The sequence below is a fragment of the Zalophus californianus genome, chromosome 12 (assembly GCF_009762305.2).
Source record: "Zalophus californianus isolate mZalCal1 chromosome 12, mZalCal1.pri.v2, whole genome shotgun sequence".
In the NCBI taxonomy this organism is placed as follows: Eukaryota; Metazoa; Chordata; class Mammalia; order Carnivora; family Otariidae; genus Zalophus; species Zalophus californianus.
The window spans coordinates 93,020,169-93,032,564 of NC_045606.1; the positions used below are offsets into that span (position 1 = coordinate 93,020,169).

The 12,396-nt window shown below is 42.7% G+C and overlaps 1 protein-coding gene across 4 annotated transcripts; it reads right to left on the reverse strand.

Annotated features, from left to right (window-relative positions):
• Positions 1–869: 869 nt before the first annotated feature.
• MRPS33 (mitochondrial ribosomal protein S33) lies at positions 870–11,138 on the reverse strand. Of its 4 annotated transcripts, none has more exons than XM_027574040.2 (3): positions 11,046–11,138; positions 5,951–6,192; positions 870–1,996 (listed from the first exon to the last, which is right to left on the reverse strand). In XM_027574040.2, the coding sequence occupies exons 2-3, from the start codon at positions 6,163–6,165 to the stop codon at positions 1,891–1,893; spliced, it is 321 nt and encodes a 106-aa protein (XP_027429841.1). In that variant the 5' UTR covers positions 6,166–6,192; positions 11,046–11,138; the 3' UTR covers positions 870–1,890. The 4 variants fall into 4 exon arrangements, with proteins under 4 accessions (XP_027429841.1, XP_027429840.1, XP_027429839.1 ...); XM_027574039.2 differs by lacking the exon at positions 11,046–11,138 and adding an exon at positions 10,949–11,012; XM_027574038.2 differs by lacking the exon at positions 11,046–11,138 and adding an exon at positions 10,530–10,551.
• Positions 11,139–12,396: the final 1,258 nt, after the last annotated feature.

Consider the following 12,396-nt stretch of genomic DNA (forward strand, 5'->3'; position numbering starts at 1 on the left):
CCACTACTTCTAATGTTGCAGGGAAAGAAAATCATAGCTTCAGGAGCTGCTATATATACTCTTGCCTGTGCACTTTGCTCTTTTCCTGAGAAGCAAAAATGGGGTTAAAAACTACTTTAGCAGGACAATGTGCATACAGTTAACACTACCGTACTGTATGCTTAAAGGTGGTTAAGATGGTAAATTTTACAACAGAAAAAAAGTACTTTAAAAAATTTACTAGACAGTGCTAGATTTTTGGAACTTAAAAAAAAAATCAGAGAAGTCCTCACAACCTCATTGGAAACTCACTATAAGAATACACTTAAATGAGCAGCCAGCTATTTGTGTGTATACAAGAGTCACAAGAGTCCTCTCTCAAAGAAATAACACTTCACACACTGGCTAAGTTGGTGAAGTCCAAGTTTTTTCACAGAAATTGCAAAGCCCTGGGGCACCTGGGTGGCATAGTCAGTTAAGCATCTGACTCTTGATATTAGCTCAGGTCATGATCTCAGGGTTGTGGGATTAAGCCCCACCTAGAGCCCCACATTGGACTCTGTGCTCAGCATGGAGTCTGCTTGTCCCTATCTCTCTGCTGCACATGCACGCTCTCTTTCTCAAATACATAAAATCTTAAAAAAAAAACAAAAAAAAAGAACTTGGAAAGATTTTCATGGTCTGGCTTCTGTTTCTGGGTGAAACCCATACAGTCAGTGCTCTTTTTTCCATTCCTCGAACAGGATGCTTTCTTGTGCTTCACACTTTCCCCATCATTTTTATCTTTTAAAAAAAACTTAATTATTAAGATTTTTCTTATTTTTAAGTAATTTCTATACCCAGCGTAGGGCTTGAACTCACAACCCTGAGATCAAGAGTCACATGCTCCTCCAACTGAGCCAAACAGGCGCCCCAATGATTTTGTGTTATTTTTTTAAGCTCTATGCTCAACGTGGAGCTTGAACTCACAACCCCAAGATCAAGTCACAAGCCCTACTGACTGAGCCAACCAGGCACACCTTAATTTTAAGCAAACTCTACACCATGTGTAGGGCTTGAACTCATAACCCCGAGACCAAGAGTCACATACTTTACTGACTGAGCCAGCCAGGCGCCCCTTCTTCTCTTACTCATCCTGCAGAGCTCGGCTTAAATGCCATCTCTTTACGGAGGCCTTCTTTAAACTCCTTGAGGTTTGGGTCTCTTGCCATCTCTGGACCGAGCCATTGATTGATCCACACTCTTGCAGAAGTCTGGATTTTCCCTTTGTAGCATTTAATACAATTTTACTTCTGTAATGATATTAGTCTTTCCCACAAGCCTGAAAGTTCCATGAGGTAGGGACTGTTTTTTCTTGCTAACCATGATATTATTAGGGCCCAGCAGGTACTCACTCAGTACTCTCTTAACAGGTAGATACTTTTCCCACAAATCTATCTTAGTAGATACTCTCCAAGAGTATGTGGAGAGGTACATGAAGTTTGTGAGCTCGGTGGTGGAGACAGTGGTTGAATAGCCAGAGGGATGGAAGAGTTCAGGGCTGGTGTAGTGGGGAAGCAAGAAGGGATCCTGGGGAGACTAAAGGATGCTCATTTAAGTTCCCCATGTCCCCAACATCCCATTCCCATACCAAACGAGTCATTCTTCAATCACCTATGCATTCATTTCTTTAGAGAAAGAGGTAAACATCAGAGTATGAAACCAAGGCCAAAATAACTTTGCAGAATTAGACTGTGTCCAGGAAACCAGTCACAATTCAACTGGATTGGACTTCAACACAGAAATGATTGTGTTCCTCCAAATAATCTTCAATTTCGGAAGCTTACATTCCTTGAATATGTGGAAAGATAAATACACCTTCTTCTGCTGTCAGTTGCTGAGAAAGAGCTTTGTTCTCCTGATGGACCAACACTATTTCTTTTTTGCTGCTCTTTTCCCTTCTCCCTTCTTTGGTTTCCCCTTGCCACGAAGCTTCTTTAGACGCAACTGCTCATCCCTGAAGTCCTGGTGCTCGTCTCTGAGTGGAGAAAGAAAAAATAATTAGCCTGTAGTTTTACCTGATGGGAACAGCACACCATTCTAGCACTCTTCCCTCAGGCTGCTCCGGTTATCAGTCCCTGACTTCTCAGGGCACATGCTCAGCTTGGTGAACAGAGAGGACAGAGAGTCCCCAACATACACATGGGTTGTGTTCCAAAAGTTCATTTCTAAGTTAGTGTCCCCTCACAGAAACAATGCCACAAGCGACTAAAATTCCCAGGCCGGCCCCTAAAAACCAAAGCAACAATGATACAATGCTGATAATTACCCCAAATTTCCCTATAATGCTAACATTGAACATAGGGAAACAGAAAGTGGGTCTAAGCTTGAAGAGCTACACAGAGACCCTGAGAGTCCCAGGAATTAGCACCTACTATGAGGGGAAGAGGTCTGAAGAAAGCTGCCTTAATGGCCATGGATAATCCACACAAAAAGGCTGCTGGGGAAAGGCTCAGGTAGAAGGAAGTCAAATCAATAGACAGGTACTCTAGAGATCAAGGCAGCCAGGGCTGTTTGTACATATGGATGGGGTGTAAGCTGAAGACTGCCTGTACTCTACAGAAATGACTGCATTCTAAGATTAAATACCTAAAACAGTATCGCATTTAAATATGTAAGGTTTGGAGCCCATTTCAACCTGGGTTCAAAATCACAGCTCGTCTACCACTTAGTAACCGTGTGACCTTGGATAAGTCATTTTCCCTGTTTTTTTTTTTTAAGATTTTATTTATTTATTTGAGAGAGAATGAGATAGAGAGAGAGAGCATGAGAGGGGGGAGGGTCAGAGGGAGAAGCAGACTCCTTGCTGAGCAGGGAGCCCGATGTGGGACTCGATCCTGGGACTCCAGGATCATGACCTGAGCCGAAGGCAGTGGCTTAACCAACTGAGCCACCCAGGCGCCCCTCCCTCTCTGTATCTTAGTTTCCTTACCTGTCAAGTGTGGATAATAATGGCATACAAATTAAATATAAGAGGGGGTTGTGTTGGGCCCAACTGTTAACTCCTTAGGTAGTTTTTAAATAGACTGGTTTTGTAGGGTACACTGTTCCATTCCATGAACATGATGGATACAGCTGACCTCTTCAGAAGTAGCTATGGTTGTCCCCAAATCATCTATTCTCAACAGAGCATCCAGAGTAATTCTTCTAAATTATAAGCGAGATCATGTCGCTCCTCTGTTCACAGGCCTACAGACGGTTCCCCACTTTACCCAGAGCAAAAGCCAAGACCTTGTCCTGGCCCTCAGAGCCCTTCATGATCTGCCTGGGGCCCTCTGCCTGGGGCCCTACCACTCTCTCGGTCGCCTGTGCTACTCCTGGAACACGCCAAGAGCACTCCCACCTCAGGGCCTTTGCTCTGCTCTTGCCTCTGCCTCAGCAGTTCTTCCCCACATCCCACTCGTCCCACTCACTACACGTCTCTGCTAAGACCTCATCTTCTCAAAGAGGCTGACCTTGCCTGTTCTGTTTAATACTGTGGCCCGTCCTCTCCCTGCCCACCATGTGCCCTATATGCTTCATCCTGCTCAGGTGGCTTTACTATTTTTTCCCCACAGCACACTCAACTTTATAGCACACCACATCTTTTACTCATCCTGTATGTTTGTTCTCCTCTTCTTCCTTCCCTCCTTCCCATCAACCCTCAGCCAGAAGGAAAGCTCCAAGGCCAGGGGTCTTTGTCTCTGATGATATAGCCCAAGCACCTGTGTGCCTGAGTGACTGAATGAGTCGGTGTCTGGGAGAACCTGTGCCTTCCTCCCTCATTTGCAGGTCTTTGAGTAAAATTTTCTTTACTGAAGATTATCTAGTTTCATCCTGCCTGATGCCACAGGAGGCTTTCCATTAGAGGCACCATTTACCGTAACTAGTGACTAAATACATGAAAATCATTGTGCTTTTCCATGGATAACTAAATGCTAAGTATTTTCTCCCCGTCCCCAAAGATAGTCAAGGTTTTATTTTTCAAACAAATGGAGAGTGGCACCAAACAGGTAAATTAAAATAGCTGAATATGATTTTGTTATGGGTTATAGTTTTCTACTCAGGAGATCTGCCTTCCAATGATATTTTATTTTGGGTCATAATAAAATTAATTTTTATTTTCTGAGCTCAGACTAATAGCAAGGGAGAAAGCCCCAGAGCAATTCCAGAAATTCAAAATATGTCATGGATTATAATCTCTATTATAATATATTAACTAAGAAAATCTATTTTGCTCACTGCTGTTCCCCTGGTGCCCATCTTAAGTGTCTGTACATGGAAGGTACTTAAAAATACACCCACTGGATGGATGAATGTACCAGCTTTTATTTTTTTTTATTTATTTTTTAAAGATTTTATTTATTTATTTGAGAGAGAATGAGAGATAGAGAGCATGAGAGGGAAGAGGTTCAGAGGGAGAAGCAGACTCCCTGATCAGCAGGGAGCCCGATGTGGAACTCGATCCCGGGACTCCAGGATCATGACCTGAGCCGAAGGCAGTCGCTTAACCAACTGAGCCACCCAGGCGCCCTGTACCAGCTTTTAGCTACCTGGAATGAACTATTAATTTTACTATATTAGAGTGAATAGTCCCAAATTAACTTCTGTATTACTGTCCTAAGACAAGTCCAATTAAACACATTAAATTTTCTTAAAAAGTAGATTTATTTATTTTTAAAAGATTTTATTTTTAAGTAACTTCTACACCCAACATAGGGCTCAAACTGACAACCCTGAGATCAAGAGTCACTGAGACAGCTGGGCACCCAAAAAGTAGATTTACTTTAACTTTACACAATTACGCACTGTTTGAATTCTTTTATAATGATCATGTATCAGTTTGGTAATTAAGACTTTCTTTTAAAGAAAAAGATCACACAGGTATTTGATCTTTTCTCTTTCTAGAGCAATACAAAGTCCTGAGCACCCATTTCCTATACATACACAAACATACAACACATGGTGGTTAAGAGCCTGTGCGATCTACATATTACTCTTTTTTCTTTTAAGTAGGCTCCACACCCAGCGTGGAGCCCAATATGGGGCTTGAATTCACAACCCTGAGATCAAGACCTGAGTTGAGGTCAAGAGCCGGGTACTCAACTGACTGAGCTACTGAGGTGCCCTCGCATATTACTCTTGAAGGTGAATTACAACTTGGGTGCCTGGGTGGCTCAGTTGGTTAAGCGACTGCCTTCGGCTCAGGTCATGATCCTGGAGTCCCGGGATCGAGTCCCACATCGGGCTCCCTGCTCAGCAAGGAGTCTGCTTCTCCCTCTGACCCTCTTCCCTCTCATGCTCTCTATCTCTCATTCTCTCTCTCTCAAATAAATAAATAAAATCTTTAAAAAAAAAAGGTGAATTAAAACTTATTTAGACCAAAGTTACGTATCAAAAAGGGCACAAACTAAAAATGCCAGAAAAAGGTTGAAGGAAGTAAGAACTCCAACAAAACTGCCACTAGGAAAGAAAGGAGGCTCCTGTAAACTAGCTAGGAAGGAGATTGGCTTTGGGGCAGGGACTCTCTTCATCTGATCAATGAGAACCTGCTGCTCTGGCAGCCTGTAGGTAGGGGTTGGCTGGGGGGAGCTGGGGGTGGGGAGAGGTTTTCCTCTGCAGCATTTGGATCAGTTTTCCTCTGCATCCTTTAGAGTGCTCTTAAATTAATAAATAATTAAACATATCTGTAGCTCAGTATCTTGTCAATGTTAGTCCAGTTTTAGACACAATTAAAATATGTCTTCCAAAATGTGGTTTCCTTTTTTGTTTCTTTCAGTGTGCCCGTTATGAGTATTTTAAAAGCCTTTCCCCCTAAAAACTATGCTTTTTGAGCCATCTGGGCACTATTATAAGAACCACAAAACTGTTAAAGATAAAAAGCCTAACTTTTTCCTTTTCTGATCTACTAGAAAAATCTCTTAACAGGTTACTCTCTGTTTTTTGCCATTACCTATAGAGGCCAAGAAAACGTAGAGTCCCCATGAGCGCAAAATAAGTGTTGTGATTTGGATACCAGTCATAAGTCTCCTTCCTCTTGGCCAGAGGCTGCTCACTGAACAGTTTCACCACTTTCATGGATTTGGAATCAGTAGGCCTGGCCACTTCACCGAACAGCCGGGCACTCAGACGAGTCATGCGCAAGGCATATTCTGAAAGTGAAGACATTTCTTGAGCAGCAAGGAGCAAGAGTCCCTACAGAAAATGAGAAGATAAACAGGTTAGTGTATGAAATTCCATGATTATCTAAAGAACACTTTAGAAAATAAAAACAGCAAGCCACATGTGGATCAGTCATGTGGCTGGCAGGAGATGCCTTGGAGTTGAGAAATATCCACAGTCCAAATGGTGGTTTCCTTTGCTTGCTTTACATTTCTAATTTCTACATTTGATGTTCCCATACTACTATCTTGCTGTACTGCCCTTTTTACAGTGAACCATTTTGTTATTTACTGATAGTCAGTTTACCTATTTGTAGGCTAGATGAGGACAGACAAATGAGTTATCCAACCACAGCATTATTATACCTTCAGAAAACACCCACCTCAGCAATCTGTAGAATAAAAATGCTGACTGCTTGCCATCTGAAGGTTTAATCATGACAGAGAAATAATTATCCTGTTGTCTTTATTATCAGCCCTTTGAACACTGTTCTCCTCAAGGGCTCCAGATGGCTCTGAGAACTGCTAATGAGTTATGAGGTCATTTAGCCTCTAGGTTGCTGGACTGAATTCTGCCTAGAGACTGAGAGCCATTTGGGAAAAACAAAACAGAGATAGTAGTCTTACAGAAATAAACTCAATAGCTCTTAAGATTCATTTTATTCCTGAATAGAAGGATTTATGGGTTATAAGGTTATCTGTCTTATCTTCCATTTTATATATTCTGCTTTAATGAATACTAAGTTCTTATTAGCTGAAAACAGTAACTTCTTCTTTAGAGGCACAAGCACAGAATGTTGAAATAGGTCTAAGGATGATATCTGTAGTATGCAGAAATTACAGCTAAAATACATCAAAAATTATATAGGTGATACAGAAAAATCAAGAACGCTGCTGATGGAATAACTGTCTCATTCCACTCCAGACCAGATGTAGAGGTTAATGCTAGCAGAATATACTAGTTTATGTGAAATTTTGTAGTGAGATGAGAATCTCTGCTAAGAGACTGTCCTGGGGGGACAGTTCAGTGGAGACGAAAAAGAGTTAACATCTAAACAGAAAAAAGGTATAAACTTATCCTGAAAAAACAATGGGAGGAAAAAAAAAAACCAAACCCAAAAAACCCAACCATCCTAGGGCACCTGGCTGGTGCAGTCAGTAGAGCACAAGACTCTTGATGTTGGTCGGGGTCATGAGTTCAAGCCCCACGTTGGGCACAGAGTTTACTTAAATAAGTAAATCTTAAAAAAAAAAAAATCCTCCTAAACAAGAATGGGGCCAAATTTCAAAATAACTCTTGCAAGTAAAAAGAAACAAACCCAAAACCTGTATTTAAATTAAGGAATTTTTCATGTCCAAATCGAGATTCATTGAAAGAGCAGAGGCTGACCTCAAACCAACTGCAGAATGCCAATCTCAAACCATTTACCAAGGTCAACACCCACCAAATGGGCCAATAGTGCCATCTGAAGGCCAGCAATGGGAGAACTGTTGGATCCAGGGTCTCTTCCCTGCCCCTCCAACCTGGGAATCACCTGCAAACCTTCTTCTTCCTTTTCCTTTCAGCACTCCCGTTCTCAGATTTGCTTCTCTCTCAACTCTTGGTCCATTGTGTGGATAGGAATGGGTTGGGTTGGGTTGGGTTGTTAGGGGTAGGGTTATATTTTCATCAGTGAGAAAAGAAAGGCATTAACAGTTTAATGTATAAATAGGAAACAGTAACAAATCAGTGCTATACACCTCTAAAGGCCTTGCAAATGCCCACGAGTTGCCTTCAGAGGCTCCAGTTTCTTTGCATGCTTTACCTTTTCTCTTCCTTCAGTTGAATTATCTTTTTTCCATACATCAGATAAAAAAAAACGGTTTCTTAATCAACTTTGCTTTGTTTTGCTTAATTGCTGAAATGGAATCCGAATTGATTTCTGTTGCAAGTGCACAGTATTTCCACAGTCAGTTATCTGGTGGCCAGGGAACTATTGTTTTGTTACAATGTTCTCAAATATGTTCCAAATTCCATCACTTTATTTTTAAATGAAGAGGCAGCATGGAGTCCTGAGGCCTAGGTTTGCATCCTGGCTCTGCCATTTATTAGCTGGGTTAAAGTCACTTATTTTCTAAATCTGAGTTTCCCTTTTGGAAAACAAAGCTTATAGGACTACTGTGAGAAATCAGTTAAAGCTGTGGCACTCAGTAAATGGTAACTTAAAAATAAAGAAAAAACCTAAACATGTTTTTAAGTTTGGTACTCATATGATCTAGCTGGACACAGTTATTTCTTGTCTTTATTTTTTATTTTTAAAAGATTTTATTTATTTGAGAAAGAGAGCATGAGCAGGGGGGAGGGGCAGAGGGAGAGGGACAAGCAGACTCCCTGCTGAGTGGGGAGCCCGACATGGGGCTCTATCCTAGGACCCTGAGATCATGACCCTGTGCCAAAGTCAGACACTTAACTGACTGAGCCACCCAGGCGCCTGTTTTTTTACCGTTTTATTTTTAAGTAATCTCTGCACCTAACACGGTGCTTAAACTCACAACCCTGAGATCAAGAGCTGCATGTTCCACCGACCGTGCCAGCCAAGCACCCCTATTCCTTGTCCTCATTTAATCATGCAAAGGAGATACATACTCCATGCAGTTAAACCTATACCTCCCCGGAATGACATCCTCACTTATAAAAACTGACAGCCAGAGAAACACAGGGGAGGGGACCAGCAGCTTGGTAACTTGACAGGCAGCAAGGAGGAAGGGACTCCTTAGAGTGGTCACTGAAGCCATCACAGGATGCTGTTATCTCCAGGCCCACTTTGGAATGTAGCAAATTACTGGGACACATAAATGGTAAGTAATGAAGTCTCATTAGAATCCACTGGGACATGGCTATATCACAAAATCCAAGTCCCAAAACTTCTATGATGAAGAAAGGGAATAAGCCTCTTCAAAACTGAATCCCTTACTAGAAACAAAGATCCATTTGCTAAACAGAAGAAAACTGAAGGGGCACCTGGGTGGCTCAGTCAGTTAAGCATCTGCCTTGGGCTCAGGTCATGATCCCACAGTCCTGGGATTGAGCCCCACATCTGGCTCCTGGCTCAGTGGGCAGCCTGCTTCTCCCTCTGCCTGCCTCTACCTCTGCTCGTGCTCGCTCTCTCTTTGTATCTCTGTGTCTCAAATGAATAAATAAAATCTTAAAAAAAAGAAGAAAACTGAAAATGATTATAACAATTATCAATTACTGCTTTGTAGTCTCCTTCCAGAGACCAGACATATGCCTCTGGTGAAGAATGGCATAGGAGCTTGGTATACTTTTTTTTTTTTAACATAGACTAAAACAGCTGAACAGTTCTGTTGTCCATAAATACCGGTCCTAAGACCGGCAGATTGTCATTTTTTACTACCTTAATTTTTTTAATTGGAAAGCCTTACTTAGGATTTTTCAGGACCCTAGTATGCCTCCTTACAAAATCTTTCAATTTTATCTTAAAAAATAAAAGAAATATTATGTAAAAGACATTAAAGTAAAAGGCAAAAAACTTACATGTCAGTTTGATTTTTATTGTACAAAATAGTCACCTAAAAACGTCATTTTTCCTTAAAGGTGATCTAAAGAAAACAGTACCATGAGGAATAATTAACTGGAGTGGAAAATGCTCATCAAAAATAAATAAAAAATTATATACACACATACATATTTTCAAATGTGCTGGAGCAAGACATGTTAAGCCCACACAAGAAAATTCCCATATTTTTACTTTGGCATAAAAGGGCAAGTTTCTTTGATCTTTCTGATAGGTTTGATGCATTTAAAAGGTCAGGTTTTCAATAACTGGCTTTGGATTAGTTTGCCTTTTTTTCTTTGAAAAGGGCAGACTGATGTGCAGGAGTTCTTAACCTGGCTTTCCCTTAGCGTGGCGAATTCCCTTGGTAGGCCGAAATATGTGTGTGCGCGCGCGCCCCCGTGTGCAAATTCTGCTGGGGGAGCTTTCTCCAGTTTCTCAAGAAACCTCTGGTTGGTGGAGAGCACCAGCTCTGGAATCTGGCCTCGGCGTTTTGATGGCCATGTCATGTTTGCATTCTTTGCCCCGGTTTTCTCATCTACGACCTCAGAGCAGTTACACAACCTCACTGCGTTGAGGCTGACAGGCAAAACTCACGGCACAGTGGGGTTGCCCTAATAATCATCAGGCCTCAGGGAACCCGTTCTGCACACGTATTTCACAAAAAAACAATCTAAACACGATGCTTTATTTTTAAAGTCTGGTACCAGTTGTTTCACTGGGTCGTAGAGACGTGACCGGCTCTGAACGTTATGTCCGCTTTATTAGTTCAACAAAAACGCCTCCAATCCCCTGCAACTGACTGGATCACACTTGCCTGTGATGGAAGCAGGTATCAAGTCAACCGAGGCTTGCATCGGTAGGATATTTCGGGGGAAAAAAAATTTTTTTTAGTTTATTTTATAATCTCTACACCCAAGGTGCGGCTCCAAGACCCCGAGGTCGAGTCGCACACTCTACCCACTGAGCCAGCCAGCACCCGCATATATTTTTCTTTCAAATGGCAGAATCTGCATCCCCCCACACAAAGCCACGGTGCAGAAATGCTGTCTGATGAGCTGAGCAACTGAGGCTTGCACGCGACCTAATCAGGAAGAGAGTAACTGCGCCGGAGAGGAAACTACGCTAGCGTCCTTCGTTTGGTAAATTCCCCAATTTACGCAGGAAAAGGCCAACTTGTTTGTAGGATGGTGTGAAACCTCCGAGCTAGTTAATAATGAAATCAACTCATCTTACTTTTGGCACTGGAGAAGGTTGGAAACCCTCGCAGGACCTCTCTAACCACCGCCCGAATCTCACTACAGACCCCCGCAAAGCTCCGGGACAATCTTACCTACTCGCGACCTTCCTCTCCCGAGCGCTCGTCTCCCGGAAGGCCCGCCCCCGGCCGGGCTCCAAGCTCCCGCGGGAATCTGCAACGGAGAGCAGTGGAGAAACGGAAGCTCGCGGCTAGAGGGGAGCCCTAGTGAACCCGGAACTACTAGCCTCTCTTTTGGAGGTCTCAAAGGTCATACCTGGCACCTGCGCAGTGAGGGTAGAGAGTCTTGTCTGCGGAGTGGAGGCGGTGGTTTAGGGAGAAAGATTGGCTTTAGTGGAAGGTCTTGCAGCGTTCGCTAAATTTATTTTGTTGGAAAATGCCTACAGAGCTGCCCTCCAAACAATGGTTGGGCGCGTGCCGCGTAGTGGAGGATGAAATGCACTTTATTTTTTCTGTTTCTTCCGCTTTCTGTGTGTTTTCATTCTCTTTTCATCCAGCCGAGGCCTTGACGTGCTCCAAGGGCATTGCTTGACTGGGGCCTGAAGCGTCTTCTGGCCCCTCTGGGATGCCATTTTCCCTCTCTTTGCATTTATCCACTCTTCCTCTACTGGTCGAGTAGTATCATCTGTAGGAGGCCATTCTTGATACCCCTTTGCTGGATTAGGGCGCCAATTGGAGCTGCCTGTGTATCTCCCCTGGTGGCCCGGAAGCTTCTTCAGGGAATAGGGATGGGATTTTTATCTGACTCCTCAGTAGTGACCTAGATACTGCTTGGCAGACAGTAGAAATACTCTTAAGTATATCCCTCCATACTAAATGGGCTCTCAAGCTCGCCACATCTCATAGGCATTGTATGAAGCATTTATTGACTGACAGTAGGGATGAAAACATTTTCTGAGCATTATCCAAGGACTTTCATAAATACTCTAAAATGTACCCTGGAAATAAGGCACATCAGCAGCAAACCATATACCCAGAGCGTATTCTATTGACACTCTCTTCCCTCCAATAGAATTGTGTTATTTTTTGACATTTTTAAAAAGGGAAAAAGAAAAAAGCCCCAAATGGAATCATTTCTCTCTACCACAATCCCCCATAGCAAACCAAGACTTAATCAGTTTAAAACTCCCAGGAACTTGACCTTTTAACAGTCAATCTGAAATTTCCTGATCACTAGTGAGGTAAACTGCATGATAAAAAGCTTGCCTTCTCGGGGTGCTTGGGTGGCTCAGTTGGCTCGGGTCATGATACCAAGTTCCTGGGATAGAGCCCATGTTGGGCTCCCTTCTGAGTAGGGAGTCTGCCTCTCCCTCTCCCTCTGCCCCTTCCCCTGTTCGAGAGCACGTGCTCTCTCTCTCAAATGAATAAATAAATCTTAGGGAAAAAAAACCAACAACTTGCCTTCCCAGTAGTTAGTAAATATAAG

Bases quoted from the DNA above. Each gene is read 5' to 3' on its own strand.
- MRPS33 (XM_027574040.2), bottom strand. From the start codon at position 6,165: ATGTCTTCACTTTCAGAATATGCCTTGCGCATGACTCGTCTGAGTGCC. The intron at 1,997-5,950 runs GTAATGGCAAAA...TTCTCCACTCAG, and splicing joins CGTTTTCTTGGCCTCTATAG to AGACGAGCACCAGGACTTCA.